This window comes from Zosterops lateralis (genome assembly GCF_965231275.1).
Source record: "Zosterops lateralis genome assembly, chromosome: 3".
NCBI lineage: Eukaryota > Metazoa > Chordata > Aves > Passeriformes > Zosteropidae > Zosterops > Zosterops lateralis.
Genome location: NC_139764.1, coordinates 15,975,374 through 15,994,257, shown reverse-complemented (window position 1 = coordinate 15,994,257; position 18,884 = coordinate 15,975,374). Strand labels below are relative to the sequence as shown.

Genomic DNA, 18,884 nt, shown 5'->3' with positions numbered 1-18,884 from the left:
CCCATCTGTCAGAGAAGTTTAAGTGAGATTGAAAAAACACAGGAAATTACTGTGTATTCCAAGTAGTCGTGACTGAGCGGCTTGGCTGTTATATGGGATGCCTTGTGGAAGATTCGCATCTCCTAACATTTCCAGCAGGATCCTTTGAAACACTTCCCTGGCTACGACATTTTAGCAAGCTCTGCACACCCTGCCAGGAAAAGCCTCTGGGGTTCTTCGTGCAGCTGTGGAAAAGCTCATACCAGTACTGAGGAGCCCAAATGGTGACCTCCAGAAAGCAAGGGCAGCCCCTGTCTTAGAGGTTGCAAAGCAAGAGGTGGACAATGTAAAAGGTCAGGTCCCTTTGGGAGGCCTCCATGTGAGAGTTACATTCACTGAATATAATAACACCAGATGAAATCCTTTCCCTAGCAGCAGTTTAAACCTTTCCCTGATGTGACTGACTGGTTTGGTTTTGGAGGGGGTTTTTTTGTGATAAGACTTAAGAAACTTCTTTTGTCAAGGTTCCTGGCACGAGTAAGCAGCCATTGCACTTGCTACACCTCTCATCTCACTACGCCTTTAGCTCAAGAAGGCAATGAAAGGACACAAATCAAACGCAGGCTAGAAATCACCTTCACCTCTTTGCTTCAGCCAAAACTCTCTAATCACCAGATCACTCTGTAGTGGCAATCTGAGCTACAGGCAGCTGGGAAAATCATTTAGGTGTGGGGGGGTCACAACTGGCACAAGGTTCCAGAGGGACCACAGAGCAGCCACCAGCTTCCTTTGTTTAAATACCACGTTAGCTCATGCCGTGGCTCTGAACCAGCTCACTGCTTCCCCTGCACAAATCCAAAGGGTGGTGGCACACACCGTAGCACCCTGGCAGCATGTCATGGTCATCATGATGGTTGGACATAAAAGGACAGATGGTAGATGAGGGGTGTAAAAGGAGGATGGAGGGCATGCAGGAAGATGAAATGTGAAAAAAGTCTCTGCCACAACTTTGCTTAGGGGCGTAACACCTTCAGGACTGAAAGAAGCATTTCATTTCGATGGCTCAGGCTGTGTCTGTTTTCCCTGCAGAACCAGCTGCTCTGCTGGCACTGCACATCACTGCCAGCTGAGGCTGTCTGAGTGCTGAGGATGCTTGAGTACCCATGTTAAGCTGTTTCAACAGATTAGCTAACACAGTAAAAATAGTAAAATTTTACCAAAAGTTGTGAGTATATATGAAGCACAATGCTATTATGCCACGTGCTTTGAAAAAGAAATAATGTTTTTAAAATTCAAATGAACAGTGCATTTCCAAGGGAAATGTATTACCTGGATCCTGAAGATAAAATGACACTTCTGTTCTTAGTGACAGCAAAATTGATGTGACAACAGAAGTATCTTTTTCTGTTGCTGTTTGGCATGTGCTGAAAGGCACGGTACTTTACAGTTTTACACTCTAGGAGCAAAGGGTCTTATGATAGAGAGAAAAACAATCTTCCTAGAGAAAAGCCAGTTCTTCCAGGCAGGTAGGCCAGGATCAGGTACAAGAGCATTCATTTAGCAGTCATGTGGGGAACCTATGGATGAAAGGCATTCATATAATCTTGTAAAATAATTATTTTTTAAAAAGTTTTGATACTAGCAAAATGTCCTTAGCACTGGAGTGTGCAGTGGGGAAAAGGTCTATCAGGCTTGCAGTCTTCACATGCTGTAAATCAAATTGAATTTAAACTTCATTCAGTCTAGCCCAGGCTGGAAATCCTGTCAAGGTCTATTGCATTTCTGGGAATGGGACAAGAGTGTTTCCCCCTCCCTTTTCTAACGTGGAATACCTCTGTCTCTTGTGAGGCCAGCAGGATAACTCCTGAGTCCAATACATCTACTTTCAGTATTTGCTATTATTTTGTGAGGCAAGTCCCAGAGAAAGGCATAAAACCCCACTTACCCACTGGCCAACTTAGATGGCATCTCCTCCCTTACAGACCCTGATGACAATGACTGTCCAGAGCTGTAATGGGGTAATTTCCAGATGTCTCTGGAACTAAAGAAACCATTAGAGAGGCCAGGGTAGACAAAGATCTGCTGATCCATCACTTCAGCTTGTGCAGATTCAACTGAGAAGCCTCTGCAATAGGTTATGTGTGCAGGCTTGTTCTGGAAGACCAAGGAGCCCTTTAGGGTCAAAAAGCTTTCAGCCCCCCCAAAAGTGTTAGCTGATTTGTGGTTTGGGCAGCATCTGGCCAGGTGTTTTCCTTGGCTGTATGTGCAAGTCTATAGAGAATCTGTTGCTTCTCATTGCACCTTCAGACTGTCCTAAATGCTCCTGAAACCCTGGCAAGGCTGAGCTCTCTCACAGACCCAGCCTGAAGTGCACAGTCAACTGCTGTGTAACCTCCTGAGCAGGGAGCAGTTTGATTAAATGGCGTTTTCTTTGGTGAGGGAGTGGAACATGGGGAAAGGATCCAGTAGCCATTGGAGATGTAAAATTAAAATGAATTTTGGTCATTTTAATAAATATATATCAAGGAAATTTCACTTTACTACAACAACACATTAGTATACAAGCATCTAATATTTAAGCTTAAAACATCAAGCGTTTATCAAATATTGGAAAAGAGCAGACACTACTAGACTATCTGGATATAACACAAGAAAAATTGGGTTTTTTAAAAAATTGGTCCTTGTGGACAAATGTCTAAATGATGATCCTACTCATACACTGTATGAATGAGATCTATATTTAATATTATTATTATTAATAAAAAAGCTTCTGTCTTGGAGAAATCAGGTGGGACTTGTACTTTCATTATTTGTCATTTTTCACAATGATAACCCTTACAAACTTATCAGTTTAAACTCAACTGACTTCATAAAGGTTATCATTGATTTATATCCTGCTGTGTTTGTGGTCACCTTGGCTGAGGGGGGGACCTTTTTCCTGTGACTACTGGGCTTTCTGAGAAAGACCATACAGTTTGCAAATGTATTTTGCTACCCAAAATAACTATGGCCCAGGACTCCTCCAGCTGAACCCAAGAAACCTAAAGCAGGAGGTCTCAGACCCAGAGACCTGTCTGACTCCAGTGCCAAGCCTGGGGCTGTGTTCCCTTGGGGACACTCATGCCCTGCACTGTGCTGGCTGTTACCCCAGCACAGAGGTGCTTTTCACCCTTTGGGCAAGAAGCAAGTGGAGATGTCACTTGAGTGCAAGATGCTGTGGGAACAGTTAGCTATTTATGAGTCAGCTGTGGCCTGGATGTGGCTATTGCGCTGAGCACATTCTGCCAGTTGTTATGGGGACTGTGGGAACTAATTAATTTGGTGGATCTAAGACTCACTCTTGGTCCAACCCAAACTAATGTCTTCTGGGCATTTTACACAGCACACTTCTGCAATCAATCTACCTAGGGATGACTAAATGTTGTCCTCAGCCACTGAAATCTCCAAAATGTTCTTTTTTAACATTAAACCCCTTACATTCATTCAGATAAAACTGTGTTTATCGCCACATTATTAATTAACATTGTGCTTTTTGCCTTCTTGTCTTTTTTTAAATCAACGGCAAAAGTCATAGAAAACTCCCGCATGCTTTTGCAATCTAAAAGAGAGAAATTATGTGAAACAGAATAAAGTATAAAACATGCCACTGGGTCATGAACTTCATTATACGAAGAAGAAAAAAAAGAGCCCCAGCAACAGACAGTTGCCATAGAAACACTCAAGCATCGAATGCTTGTTTACAAGAGACATCTCTCTATTGTTTCTTAAATCCCTTCCTAAGGATGGCAAATCAAAAAGCAATTGAGCATCAAAAAGAAGGAACAGAGATGTTTGAATAGGAAGTTGAACTCAGTACTTCAAAGGTTAAAGGTTTCTAATAATATTGATCCACCCTGTGGGTTTCTTTTTTAATCTCTGTTTAGGTTAAATCCCTGCTGTATCAGATTCATACTTAATTTTCACACTGGCAAAAATTAAGACAAAAAGTAAGGCACCAAAAAAAAACCTGCCCTGTGTAACAACAAACCTCATTAGTTATTACAGCCGAGGTGAAAACATGCAAGTACTTGAGCTGCATGTTTGATTCTGATTAAGATTCCATAAACAGGTTATTTCTTTATGCTATGTCCTATTTTGTCAGTTGAACAAGACGCTGAATACAGGAATTCAAGAGTATCACTACAAAACGTAAGGATGGTTTATTCCCAATCCATGAAGACGGTCCTTTGTCAGAACGAATACTGAGTTACAAGGAGCACATCGTCCTTGCTGGTAGCATCAATTTGTTTACCAGACTTCTAATTCCTTGGTAAACATAATGGAGGTTCTTCTTAATTAATGGCAGACTTCTTGGGGGCGGGGATATGTAAAACGATATGTTTTCCCCATCTGGCTGATTGGCATTTTCAGCAACGAAAGCTCCACCATAGCTGCACAGACTACAGTGCTCAGCAGTAATGCAACTGTGTTCTTTCTGAAGTCTCCTCATTTATAAATAGCCGCTGATGCGGATGGCAGAGACACTTTACGCAATCTGCTCTCCACTCTACACGTCATGTTTGTGGCATGATTGTACCATTCGTAGAAAACTATTAAAAAATCCATTCAAAATAAAAATTTGATAGAGAGGAACATGCTGTGCATGCTTCAATAGAGCAAGAAAGATGCCTCAAATTTTACTTCCTTTGTTGCAGCAGATTTTATTACTTGGTAAAGATTCCTTTTTCCTTAAGGATTTTTTCCAAGATTCACTTATGTTGCTCTTGTCATTACATCCAGTCTCAAAATAGTCATAAAATTTGCCTTTACATTCAAGAGCATGGGTGCCTCTTACAGGTTCACAGTTTAGGGTGATGCTCTCTCTCTCAGGTTCATTACCTCCTTTCTCATCATTAAATTTTGCTTTTTCCTGATTACTGTGAGACCTGCCATTAGTGATGAATATTTCATTAGCAGGTATCTGGTCATCGCTTCTGTAAGAAGGTGCACTGCCAACTTCATAATCCACCTGCTGGGAACAGCTTGGCAAAGAAATGGGAGGGGAGGAGGAGGAGGAAGAGGAGGAGGAAGAAGAGGAATTACTTTCTGTACTGGCATTAACAGAGTAGGGTAGATTTAAATAGTGGCTGCCACATTCTTGATAGAAGCAGCACATGTGGAGCTTCTCATACTCCTCCTTTGCCATCCGAAGGCGTTTTCTGTATGGACAGTCCTGAGGCACAAACCACTCTTGCGGGGAGGTGCCACTGAAGGAGCAGGTGGAGAAGCACCAGTTGTTCTGCATAATGATCTCTCCATGGATTCTCTTCATGAGATTGTTGATGAGGACGGATCTCCGCAGGTAGACTTCAGGATCATCAATGAATTTCAGCTTTTCCAAAGACATGTAAAGAATATGGGCACGCTCCTCAAACACGGAGATTGTCTGAAAATGCAAAAAACGCAAGATATGGAACCGAAGGCAACCAGGTTTTTTCCAGACAAGGAGAAAGGAAATGAAGCACAGTATTCCCTCTCTGTCACTACTTTTATGTTCTTTTTCAGAGGCATCTAAAACTGACTTTTTTTAATTTTGCACATCTATGTAGCTGGGGACCTGCTTTTTCTTGACCACAGCGTTCCCCCATGTTTAAGGAGTAAGCAGCTGAGCTTAGGAGGTAAGTAGCTGAGCATTACACCACAGAGGCAATTGCAGGGCATAAATCCAAGGTGGGAGAGTGAAATCCAGATGCACACATCTGGCTCTTTAATTACATTTGGGATTAGAACATAAAATTGTTGTGCAGTTTTGCTCCAGCGATGGCTAGAGGAGGTGTTTTGTTGCAAAAGGACCCAATTCCATCATCCCCTGTGGGGCTTCTGCAAAGCTCTGAAGCCAAGCGAGGGTCCTTCCTGCAGTGCCAAGGTTTGCAAGAGGCAGCCAGCAGCCATCGCCTCACACAGCAAGTGTTGGAGCATTTCATCTGCTGCCAGTGGAAGAGGCCCTCCAGTGAGGAGGTCTCCATGTGCCAGGCTCTTACACTGCTCTTGTGCACAGAAATGCATGCAGGGAGGGAGGCAGGGAGAAACCCATCTCAAAGCATCCCAGCATCTGGAGAGCAGCTGTTGGCCTGCATACTACGCCCTGTGCTCTACAGGGCCGGTGGGAACACAGATAGGCAGGGATAAGGTCAGGAAACGAAGAGAGGATGGGGATTTGCAGAAATTCTGGCTCTACGCCCACAGATTTGTTCTCCCTTCCCTGGTCCTTCCAGGACTCCCTTTCTCAGCACTGGCAGCATGAGCAGGTTACTGCCCCTGGGAGGCCCCAGATTCTGCACTGTAATCACTACCCTGGGAATCAAAATAAGAGAGGGGGCAATGCATGCTACTACTGTAAGCACTATTAACTAATTTTCATTTTTAGTAAGAATTTGGTTTGCGTAGGAGGAGAGCAGCACAGCACAAAGAGAGACTGCTCTAAATCCCCCCATCTGTGGCTTGATCATTCTTCCCTTTCCCACATGGTTACAGCATTTTTGCAGAGTGGAAGTCGTAGCTATGAAGACAGAAAGAGCTTAAAGCACAGCTGCTTTTCACATCCATTCAGCTCTCCTCAGCCCTCTAGCTCTTTCCACAGCCTGGTCATGTCTGCAAGGCTTAGAAGCAGCACACACAGTGCCTCATAAAAACAAAAATTGGCCATAATTTCATAGGAGTTCACAGCTGAAACTCTTTGTTAGAGAGAGTAATTTTCTATAATAAATGACTCATTTTAAATTATATTAAGCCTATAGGTTCATTTGCATCCTTTGTACCTGCTGCAGCAACAGTCAGTGAAGCCATAAAAGCCTGGAGTAAACCTGTAAGCCTTGAACTGGGATTCTCCTGGAGGTATGTACCGGAGGGACACCAGTAGGAACAAGTTGTCAAAGGCTTTTTTCTACATGTTTGCCAGCAGCCCTCTGGAGAGAGGCTCCAAGCCCTACCATCACACCCTCTATGGGATAAGTCATTTCAGAACATAACCCTTTACTGGGTGGCAGAGGTATAAACATGTAAGAAATTCAAGGAAACCTGGTGAGCATCCTCCCTCTGCCAGAGCTCAGTGCTGCAAAGTAGAAAATGTATTTGGGCTCAACAGAAGAAATTGGTGACCCAGGGTTTCTGATATATCACACCTCTACAAACAACAGAACAAAACAGTGGCTGGGTCTAGCTTACCAATACCTCTACAAATGCTTTTTATTGCTGTTAGAAAAGACTAAATAACTCTACCTCCTCTCCCTCTTTGTGAGGAAATTAATCACCCATACAAAAATCCAACAATCTAGTAAAAAAACCCAACAAACTGGCTGAAAATTGGGAGAGCGCTGTGACACGTGTGAGACACTCACTAACCAGAGCACATTTTTCAACACCCTTGGTGCTGTTTATTCACTGCTCTGGCAGCAGACTGGACATCTGAAATTAACAGCGGGACAATTTTTCACCTTCCTGGTCCAGGTACTTATTTCCAGACAACTCTGTCTGTGGCTGAAAATTCCTTCAGCTGCTCTAAGGTCCTTGGGAACTGAGCTTGGCATTAATGCTCCACAGAAATCCCTCCCTCATTGCCAAGAGAACATGGGTAGCATTGGAGCTCCATGGGCCAGGCAGGACCTTCAACAAGGTAAGGATGGTGTCTCAAGGCATGAACTATCCTCATGCACTTCACCCCAGGCATTCAGTTCCATACAGAACTGAGCCCTTAATGAAGAGGAGCATAAAATCTTGCAAAAAAAAGAGTCAGATTTCAATATATGTATTCACTGGCCTGGGAAACGTTTGCTCTAATCTCTCCCCTGACAACTTTCATTAAAAAAAATCTTTCCTTTACTAATCTGTTCTTTGGGAGTCATTAGCTTTTCAATAAACACGATTAAATACTGAAGGAACTTGTACTCGCTTTTCAATTCATTCTGGTTTTTTAGAGGCTCTGTAACCAGTGTGGGGTATATGGAACCTCTTACTATTTTCCCCTCTGGTAAAAAAGTTTCATATGAGTGGGAAATCTTTTAGTTATGTTCTTCCTTTCTGTTGTTCAAATGCTGTTACGGAGCTGTTTCTGTAAGCATGACATGAACCAGCTAAGAACAAAATAATCTGAAAAAAAAAAAGTTATTCTCAGCATTTCCATTAGCTGTTGTTATAAATGCAGAAATGCCTTTGCTTCTTTTGCAATTGATGACAACACAACAATAAATGTGAAGAAGTGACAACTGTTTGTTTCTGAGCAAACAGCTGGATCATTCTCCTAATTTCAGCAGGGTATTTCAGCCTTCTGGAAATGGGTCAATCGAGTGTTACTAAGCATCTGAAACTCAGAGTAAAAATAATGACTATTAGAAAACATACTTTATGTGTACAGCTGCTGAGTGGCGGATGAAAATCCTCTTCTTCCACATATTTCCTTTTAAAGTATGTGATCTTGGATGTTGTTACAGGATTTGAAATTCCCCTGTAATGCGATCCTGCGGGTAATAAATCAGATATGACAAATGACATGCGGTTTGCCGGAGGTTCTCCAAACAAAATACTTTTCATTTCCCTTCGCGCTACAGGAGAACGCCGCCGCATATTTTCGCATCTATTGGCGGCGATCAGGAATGAACCCTCTCTCTCTCCTGACCAGCGCAGGACCCGGGGGCCGGGGCGAGCGGCGGCGGGGGGAGCCGGGGCCGCCTCAGGGCGCTGGGCTGCCGGACAACTTCTCCCCTCCGCCCATCCCATCCCAATCTGATCCCATCCCATCCGATGCGATCCGAGCGCGGCGGCGGCGCCCGGCGGGCCCCGCGCACCTGCGGCCCCGCTGGCCCGGGAGCCGCCCGCCCCCCGCCCTCCGCGGGCTGCCCCGCTCCCCCCCGGTTCCCCGCGGCCCGGAGCGGCGCGGAGCGGTGCCTACCTGCGGCGGGGGGCCCGGGGGCCGGCGGGGTCGGGGCCGGGGCCGGGGCCGGCGGGGCGGCGGGGCCGGGGCGGCCGCAGCAGGGCGGCTCCCAGAGGGCGCGGTAGGCGGCGAGGTCGGCGGCTCCCTCGGCGGCGATGGGGCGGCCCAGCCGCTGCATGGGCAGCACCAGGGTCATCGCGGGCGCCGGCACCTGGAAGCGAAGCAGCGCGGTGAGCGCCCGCCGCCCTCACCTGCCCCCGCCCCGCCGCCCCCGCCGCCCCCGCGGCCAGACCTCTGCGCACACGGGGATTAGAAACACACGCATATCGATCTCGCACAGACACACCTTGGGGGTCCCCCCCGCTCCCGCCTTCCTACGGCAGGAGAAAGAGCGGAGCCCTCTCCCACAAAGGGCGCGGGGTCCCCGCTCCGGGAGTTGGAGCGCTGCCCCCAGGCCGCCCCCGGCCCCGCTCCCGCTGTCCCCCGGCCCCGCTCCCGCTGTCCCCGCCGCCCCTTCCCGGCCCCGGGGCGCTCACACACCGGCACGGATCCGCTCACTGCCTTCCCATCTCCTCCCGGCGGCGGCGGCACGGCGCGCTCGGCACCGGCGGGGTGCGAGTCTGCCTGTCTGGGTGCGTGTGTCTGCCGTGCGTGTGTGTGTGTGTGTGTGAGAGAGAGAGAGCGCGCCCAGCAGTCCGGGATCGCCTTCCTTTCTTCTTTCTTCCCTCCCAAACGACACAGACAGCGAAGACTTAGGTAGTTGTTTCCACTAGCCCCGATCGGACTGAACTGGATCTGCCTCCAGTCAAAACACTGCGAGACTAAGACAGAAAATTGGCTCCGGTTTCACGCCGTGAGTTGCGGTCCCACCGGAGCCAAGCACAACATCGGCGGAGCGGGCGGAATATTAAGCAGGAGCGGGGACTCCGGGGCCAGCGCCGGGCTGCGAGCTGCCTCCTGCCGCGCCGGCGGGCGGGAGGGGAGGGGAGCAGGGGGGGAAGGCGGCAAACTTTCTGCGAGGGGCGAGGGATGAGTTCATAGTCACCTACTTCTTGGCAGAGGAGCGCGGAACAATGCGCCCAGACACGGCCCGGCCCCTCCCTCTCCTTCCTCCTCCTCTCTCTAAGAAAGCGGGATGTAGTTTCCCCTCGGCGCAGCCCTCCCGGAGGAAGGCGACGGCCCGAGCGGGCGGCGGGGAAGGAGGGGCTGCAGGTGGGCAGGTGGAATTTCAGCAATTGTTTGTGTTAGCAGCCGAGCGCTCTCGAACAAGAGGAAAAAATAAACCGCAGCAGAAGAGGGAGGAAAAATAAATCGTTCACATCTGCCAGTTGTTTTCTTAAATCCTAACACAAGGCTGCTACTTTATTAAGGAGCGGCTTCCAGCGTGCGCTGTTTGTGTCTTGGATGCCTGCGTGCACGGATCTGCCTTGCCTGCTCACCGGGGCAAAAAACGGGAGCTGGAGGCACAGGCAGCTGAGCTCCCCGAACAGTTCACCTCAGGAAAGGCCACCAGCCTCACTGACAGGTGCCTAAACCCCTTCCTCAGAGCCACTTTACTGCTAATACACTGCATATAGCCCTCAGTCATTTTTCTTGCCACCTTGCTTTTCTTGGACCAAGAAACAGCACAGGGAATGGCAAGCCACTGGACTGGTCTGTTGAAAGTTTTCCCTGACATGGACAATGCATATTATTTATTCCTCACACATTTTCTTACCAGCTGGGTACCAGCACATGGAAGGAGTGGTCAAAATCAGTCCCCTGACCTAACAGCAGGGCCAAGAAGTGACCCAAGAACCAGCTAAAAAGTCATATACTTTATGTCTGAAAAAAATTACACCATCATTAGAAAGCAGCAATGGACTGTTCTCATTAATCCAGATGGAGGAATCATTCACAGGGGCACATCAATCTTCTCACATTGCCAAGATGTTAACACTCAGTGTTTGTCCTGAGAGACTAAAGGTTGGAAGAAACTCACTGCTGCTTCTGGAAGTCAGGATTCCTTTGCTCATAATGAATTCAGCATCTCTTTGTGATTTTTTTTTTATTTTTTTAAATGAGAATCAGAGATTTCAAGTCTGCATCTTTTTCTTACCATATTTCATCACAAATAGGTCTTTCTAAGCTCAAGCAGAAACATGCAGGAAGGAAGGAAGGAAGCATTGGGATGCCTTCTGCACAGTGCTGCTAATTTATCTTGAAAAACTGAGTTCTCTGGACAGCCACGAAAGTAAATGAACTGCTTCTGCTATTTACAACATACAAAATTAATAGAGGCAGGCCAGTTCATTTCCATAAACAGCTACATGTGCCCATGCACATTCTCCAAGTTTCCAAACTGTATAAAAACAAGGCATAAATAGTATAGCTTCCCTAGAAGGAAAAAAACCCAATCACCAGAAAACCAAAGCCCCAAACAAAGCTTGTAGGTGTTACAAAGATTTAGAGGTGGCTCTCAGCTACAAAATAAGTCCTATTTTGTGGCAGAGGAATTGCTTCAGCATAGAGAACCAGGCTTTTGAAAGGGCTCGTGACTCTGGGTGTGCTATTTGCTCCCCTTGGATGTTCAGAAGCACTGATTTCCAGCTGCTGCAAATGAGTGGGAAGAGCTGCAAGCACCCAGCACATGGGAAAATCACCCTCCTTGAAGGTGGAGTTGGACACAGCAGAACTGTAAGCCAGTGTTTACTGAGGAAGCACTACCGGACCCAGCTCTGCAAACAGGACCTCTGGCACTGCTCCTGAAGAGCCAGCCTACTGTTTTTCCCCACTAAGGGTGGCAAAATCCATTCCTGAGTATCTTGCCAGAAGTCACACAGCAAATCAGTGTCAGCGCCAGAAATAGAACCAGATCTCATCGTCCTCCCGCCGTAAGCCCAACCCATTTATATTACATTATCTTATGCAATGGAGGGATTTCATCCAAAATCCCGTTGGTTTCAATGAGACTTTGCAGAACAGCACACACATTGTTACATTTCCATTAGCGCCTCTGGAAAGAAAGGATGAAAGATGTACATTTGAGCATACAATACATTTACTATACAAAATTACAGCAAAAGGTTGACACTTAGGGCTGGATTCAATTTTGAAAAATCCATTTGGGAGCCTTGTGTGGGCTTCAGTGGCATGGAAGCCAGGCTGAGTTTTTTATTGAACCCAGCCCTCCATCCTTAGGCTACCACAATTTTTCCATTTTGTCAGCCAAATGCATTCAGTGTGAGGACACCCCGAGGCATCTACAGCAGCCTGAAGGTTAAAATGTCAAACTTTTTCCGTGTTCAGTTTCACACAGTAAGACTACTATACATTGCCACGCTACTCCATTTGCTGGGGTTTTCACTCCCTATTCCTCCAGAGCCATTATGATGTTAATGAGAGAACTGTAATGATGCCATTCACATTACAAAAAGCCTGATGCGATGTCAGAGAAAGGGGCTTTTTATACAGTTCCAGAATGCCTCTAAAAACCCAAACTTAAATATAAAATGCCCATGACTGTAAAGCTGCAAGTCTCACTGAGACCAATAAAAACAAGGGAACAGACTTAAGATGGCTATTCCTTGTTCAGCCCTGGGTTTGTACCCAAGTACTGCAGCAGGTTCAGTCTTTATCACATAGTGCGGAGCGTTTCCATTGCATAACAACATGGCTTGAGGAGAGAATAGCGTTTCTTAGCTGTGCTATACCATTGTTAACATCTGGACTGCAGTGCTTGGAGAACAAAATTGCCATCGTTTTGGTAGCTGTTGCCTTTCTGGCGTTTCGGAAAATTTACAATGCAGAAGCAATAAGGAATCCCACTGCACACAGGCAGTGTAGAGCCAATGTCTAAGGAGGCAATGACAGCTGGCGAGAGGAAGGGGAAAGGCATAAACACATATCCAGACTGATGTACCTCCCCTAAAAAAAAAAACAACCCATGACTGTATTACCTGTAAACTAGTCCAGGCTAACCTCAATGTAAACTATCTACTCCTTATGGTTGATGCAATGAAGTTCGGTGTCGCCAACTTAGCTGAGGGAGGTAGAGTATTCTGTAGACAAGAGCGTCATGGAAAAGGGCATAAAGGCTCCCCTGGGAGCAGCAGATAAAGGCATGAGGATGCCAGCATCACGGGCAAAGAGAGCAGAGCCATGCTGTAGAGACAATGGTGGAGTGATGACAGCTATGGCAGAGCTGCGACAACCTCGCATGGGAAAATAAAAGACTAGATGGAGACAAATGAGGAGGGCAGGGAGGAGGTGGCTGGGCTCTGACCACATCAGCGGACAAGGAAGAGGATATTGGGAGCTTGTGTTTAAATAGATCAAACTGGCTGATATGTCACAGGTTCAAGGAGGAGGAAGTTACAAACAGAGAAGGGAGATAATGAGGGCCTTGATTAAAATGTTTATTGTTTGGATAGATATGTATGGAGTTGTAGTAATGTTATGAATGAAGCAGTGGAAATGCAGGGGACACCTAATTGCAGCACACTGGGACAGTCCAGTCACAGGAAATGAAAGCAAAGGATCAAAGACAATCCGAGCACTCACGGCTTTGGAGGCAAGCTGAGCAGCAAGGCTGCAAGTGGAAAAGCCTCTAGAATTGGCCATGATGGATTTAAATTGAAACCTGGACTTCCAAGAGACAGCCCCATGGTTGGGAGCAGACAGGGAGATTTCTTCCTTCTCTTACTGATATAAGATAGCTGAGGAGAACTGCATCATGCCAGCGCAGAGCAGTCCCTGGTCTGTGGTGAGGGAGAGTCACCAAGCCAGGGTCATCAGGGAAGCAGCAGGGGAAAGAGGGGAATGAGGACAGGTGCAGCGAGATGGTCTGGGCCCGAGGCAATGATGACTTTCTGTTTCTTCAGCTGTACCTCTACCAGAAATGTGTATAACACCATCTAACAGAAGCAGGATCCAAGGGCGAAATGGAAGGGTTAAAGCTGGCTGAAACAACTAGACTGGTAGAACAACAGGTCTGTGTGCCAACAGGGTCAATTCATCTTTTCACCCTTCAGAGGTATAGATAAACTACAGACCTGCCAAGTCTAGTGTTTTCCCCTGTATTTCTTGGCCCTTACTTCAGGGTATTTCAAGGAATCCACTGGGGTTTTTTCTTTTGCCTTTTTTTTTTTTCCCCTCCCCTCCTCTTCTTTTTCTAGAGCTGGACTTACTGTTTGGTGGAAAAGGAATTAACCTGAAACCAGAACTTGATTTTAGTGTCAAGATACAGTCCTTTCATGGAAGTTTTTCAAAGGTATCTTCACTTAACTTCTACCCTAATTTAGATTATACAACTCCAGATGCTCAAGTGTCTCTTTCTCCAGACAGCATTCAAAGCAAATATTTCTCTAAGTTCACTAATTCCCACATGGTAATTTTTTTTTCTTTACATGCTTTTCAGTTGAATTGTTCCCAGAAAGAATTTAAGGAGTTGCTCTGGACCAGTATGCCAGAGTCCCCTGGGTTTCAGAAAAAAAAAAAAAAAAAAAAAAAAAAAAAAAAAAAAAAAAGTCCTTTTGGATTCTTGACACTTGTGCTTTTTCCTGCTTTTATTTTCTATTATGCAGAACAAGATAAAGTTTCTGTTCTGACAGAAAAGATGTTTTCTCTCTTATTTTTTTGTAGGTATATGTCACCTATCAGAACTCTTGGCAGTCAATATGAAATGAATCTTAAATGCTGGTTCTAACAGTTAAAGTTTTCCCCAGAATTTATGCAAATATATGAAAATGAAAGCAAAATTGCAATTTATTTTGCCACAGGGCTCTGGCAGATATGAGAAAAGGTGCCATCACATTTACTGCAGCCATCTCCCTAAGGCTGCTTTGCCTGCCTGGCCTGGGAGAACAATAAAGCCCCATGGTATTCATTTCAGCAAGCATAAATATTTTTTCCAGTGTTCTTAGCCAATATGTCTCATATGCTCTCTGCCTCCACCCCGCTGGTGGCTGCGTGGCCTCGCTCAACATAAAAAACTGTCCAGGATCCACTTAGCTCAGCGGGGGTTTGGTTTTCAAAACGCTTCAGTATCCTGAGGGCAAGAGGTGCTCCTCTTGCTGCAAACTGTAACCGAGAGCATTTCTGATTAGTTAACCTTTGTGAGGGGTTTTAACACTGAATAGGTGCTCCCAGTGTTATTATTGGGACTGAAGTCAGAGAGAAAAAGGAGTCCCGGTAGTCAGCCGGGGCTGAGAAAAAGCAAAGCCCTGCTGTTACATAAGGAGATTTCCCAAATCACCAGGCAGTTCTCATCACTTGCTCTGGAAGAGAGGTACCAATTAAAACCGCTTCCCCACTTAACTTTCACTCCGGTGCGCAGCACATGGATGTCACTGGCACCGTAAATGAGATGGTTTATGGAGTTAATTATATTGCATTCTTCACTTTTTGTCTGCTGAAGAAAGTAAACAAAACAAACACAGAAGTGTTTTGGAACAAAGAGCGAGTTGTCTCCCACTTTGCTATGTGCTACTTTCCACGAAGAATGAGAGCTATTGTTATTCTTTTACAAGTTTCCTTCTAAGGGAAATAAACACCAAAGGTAGGATTCCAAGGAAATGACTCACAAATATTGGCAACAGGCTCTGAAAATTGGATCCAGTCTTCGCAAAAGCCTTTAGCAGAATACTAAACCCTCTTATTGCAAAATAAACTTTTCCCAGATGAGCTCCACATCAGCTCTGCGGGTGTGTGAGTGTGTGTGAGTGTGTGTGTGTGGTGTGTGTGTGTGTTAGTACTCAGAGACAGGAGCAGAACCCATTTCTCGCGTCTCCCCTTCTTCCCTCTGGGGCACCGCTGCTGATGCCATTTTTAGCTGGAAGCTGGAAATCTTTAATAACCGACTGAGTCATCCTCGGGAGAGGGAGGGAAAGGGATGTGCCTCACCTTGCCGAGCAGCAGGCTGCCCGCCGGCCGTCCCCACCCAGAGACCCCCGGCAGAGAGGGCCGGGCAGGCGATCTCCTACAAGCCCATCTACAAGAACTGGCAGGAACATTTATCCTACAGCTGTAAAAATGAAGGGCAGAGCAGAGAAGGGATTTTTATTTTTTTTCCCCAATCCCCTGACATTGAACCGAATTCAGCAAGGCAAGATCAGCCTCTAATAATTTGTTTTCAGTCACTGAGTTAGCCTTTCAGATGTGCAGAAGGTAACCATGCACCGTGACTCATATTTTATTTCTTAATCAGGAATCCCAGGAACCAGGGATGCAGACACTGAAAAATCAGACAGCTGAGCAAAATCAGTGCGGCAGGATTACCATCTGCAAACAGAACAATCTACTTTGCATATTTATTTCTCAGCTGTTTAAAATTTTGAATCATAAATGCATATTCTGTATCGCTTGTAATGCATGCAGTCTAAATCGCTCACACTCACTCATGTTGGTTTGGGGGGTTTGTTTGTTTGTTTTGTTTTTGACGATTTAAATCTGGTTAGACAAGAGCAACAGAAATTGCAAACCTTACACAGAATTCCTTTGTTGCTTGGTTCTACTTAGACAAGCCTATTAAATGAAAGAAGCTGGTCTCCCCATTCATTTCTTTTGCAAATTTCTATTTAACCACTCCAAATCGAGATGAAACAAACTGTGATGCTGGTCCAGAGTCAGATTTTTTTTCTCTTTTTTTTCAGAAAGTCCCTTTACAGCGTGCCTGAAAGCAACTGGCAGCCAAGTACCTACTTAAAACTCTAAAGGTTGCATTAGTGGAAGTTTTGCGTCTGGTTCAAGGCATTGCCAGGTAGTTTCTAAAGCCTGTAATTCACTAAGTGTCCAACAGAAACAGCTTCCAACAGGACCTCTAAGTAAGGAACGATGTTTATATAGACTGTCTGAGACATTTGAATTGTGCTGAACTCCAGCCATCGCTCAACCAGTTATAACCAGCTGTCAGGGTTGGGAAGGAAACCAGGATAAACCAGTGTGGTGTTGCCTTCCCGAATCTGCTGGCAGGGTGGCACAGCAGGCTGGGAGGTAGGAGCTGCTTGGACCCCACCTCACTGCAGTGTTAGTGGGTGAATTTTAATATTCATCATTGCAAGACTGCTCATTTTAGTGACAGAAAGGAGGGATCAGCTGGGAAGTGGCGGCTGCTGCAGGGAAGGCAATGCAGAGGGAAAAAGCCAAGCACATGATAGAAAACATTTAGAGATCCGCAAGTCAAAAATCACTGTAATCACTTTGGCTAACCCCTTTCTCAGCCTTTTGTTGCGCTCAGCTTTTTCCACTTTCCAGAATCCTCCTGAAGCAGCCAGAGCAGTCACAGTCACAGGAGGCCGGCCAGGATCCAATCCTGCTCAGGCACCACTGCTTCTACCCCTCTATGTTCTATTTTCCTCTGGACAAGGGAAAATAGCCCTGATTTTCTGCCTGCGTTGAGGCATCTGCAGGGAGCACCTTCCAGGAATGACTCTCACACATTTTGTAAAGATTAGGCACAGTAAGTTTAGTTACAGGATAAAAACCTCCCAGCCACAATAATGTGGCACAACTGCAGTAAGGAGCTGGAAAGGAAAGAGAGAACCCACCTTGCCATGGGACATAGGGGGCTGATTTAAAAGCATATTTTAAAATGTTTTTATTCTATAATAAATACTTGCAATGCCCATAAAACACCTTAGAAAAAGAGAAATGTCTAAGTAGTGAAAAGATTATAAAATTATGATACCAGTGCTGCTGGGTATCCATTTTTTATGCAGTGTGGCTCATGAGGCAACCAGGCAGCACACATGACCTGCAATCAGCAGGAGATGCTTTTGGCAGGGATGGATTAGTCATTTATCCCTGTGCTCTGGTGACATCTCCTCAGAGAAAGGTTTTCTGGGGTAGCCTCACAAGCTACAGTGCTAAGAGAACATATAAAATTTTGATGCAGAACTTCATATTTGACTGAATTTATTTTTTTTAGAATTTCAGCATTTAGGTCGATTCTTACTTACATGACTTTGCCTATTCATTTCTCAATCTCCTTGCCAGTGTCTCTGTTTTCAGACTTCAACTTTTACGACCTATAAGAGCAAGCAAAAAAATATCAATTTAATCAAAACATAACAGGCTTTTTTAAATGTTTCAATTTACACTGCAGACCCAAAAATACTAAGCTTTTTAAAAAATCAAGCATTTTAAATTCAGTTTTGTTTTTAAGTCTAATCTATTGATTTAATTGCTAAGGGAAAAGTAATCTCTAAATATTTCTATCATATGAAATAATTATGCAACCACTGTCCTTGGACGGATAATATTCTGCTAAGATCTGCATTCAATTATTTAGCTGGTGCTACAGAAAGTGATTATTCCTTTTACTTGAGCAGTAGCTTAAAAAAACTTGAAGTTGTTCTGAGAATTAATTTTCAATCAGAAAACTGTTTTGAGGCATGTGTCCTCATGGAAGCTGGGAATCACAGCTCTCTGATCCACACCAGTGGTTCTTCCTCCAGCACTCGCAGTTGGATTTTGTTACCATTTCATTTTTTAGGAGTACTTTTACTGCCATGAGCAGGGTCTGTTTATAAGGACAGTGCAGTCCAATGTGGATGATGCTCCCAGGGATCAGGAAGGACCAGGTGTCCTGGCAGAGTCTACAGTGCATGCTCTGGGCAGGAAGTGCAGATCCAGGTGTGTGTGTGTGTGTGGAGAAGGAGAACACATGGGTGTGCTCCAGCTGGAGCAACCCAGCTCCCTACAGGATATTCCCTTGGCTCTACACGGGTGAAAGGGGCGCAGGAAACCAAGTGCTGGGCCCCGCACTGATGATGAGAATTTACTTTCCTCTGTCCCAGGCCTGGGTAGTCTCCAATGTCCAGAAAGGAAGACAGTGTTATGTGTGGGAGGGACAGCATTTTCAGAGCAGGATCTGGTGCAATGGCAATTACCCAAAGCTGTTCCTGTTTGCCTGCTCCAAAACCTCCTCAGAGCTCCTGCACAGCTGTGTCAACCCTCTTGTATATCCATATGGTGTGTCCTGGATTTTATCTAAGCTCCAGGGACTGGGAGATGCCTGAGC

The 18,884-nt window shown here is 45.6% G+C and overlaps 1 protein-coding gene across 1 annotated transcript; it reads right to left on the bottom strand.

The window, feature by feature from the left end:
• Positions 1–2,498: 2,498 nt before the first annotated feature.
• Positions 2,499–8,751, bottom strand: SERTAD4 (SERTA domain containing 4; the record flags this gene model as incomplete). The annotated part of the gene is made up of 2 exons (XM_083856198.1): positions 2,499–5,404; positions 8,356–8,751. The coding sequence occupies 2 exons, from the start codon at positions 8,749–8,751 to the stop codon at positions 4,649–4,651; spliced, it is 1,152 nt and encodes a 383-aa protein (XP_083712324.1). The 3' UTR covers positions 2,499–4,648.
• Between the last annotated feature and the right edge of the window lie 10,133 nt (positions 8,752–18,884).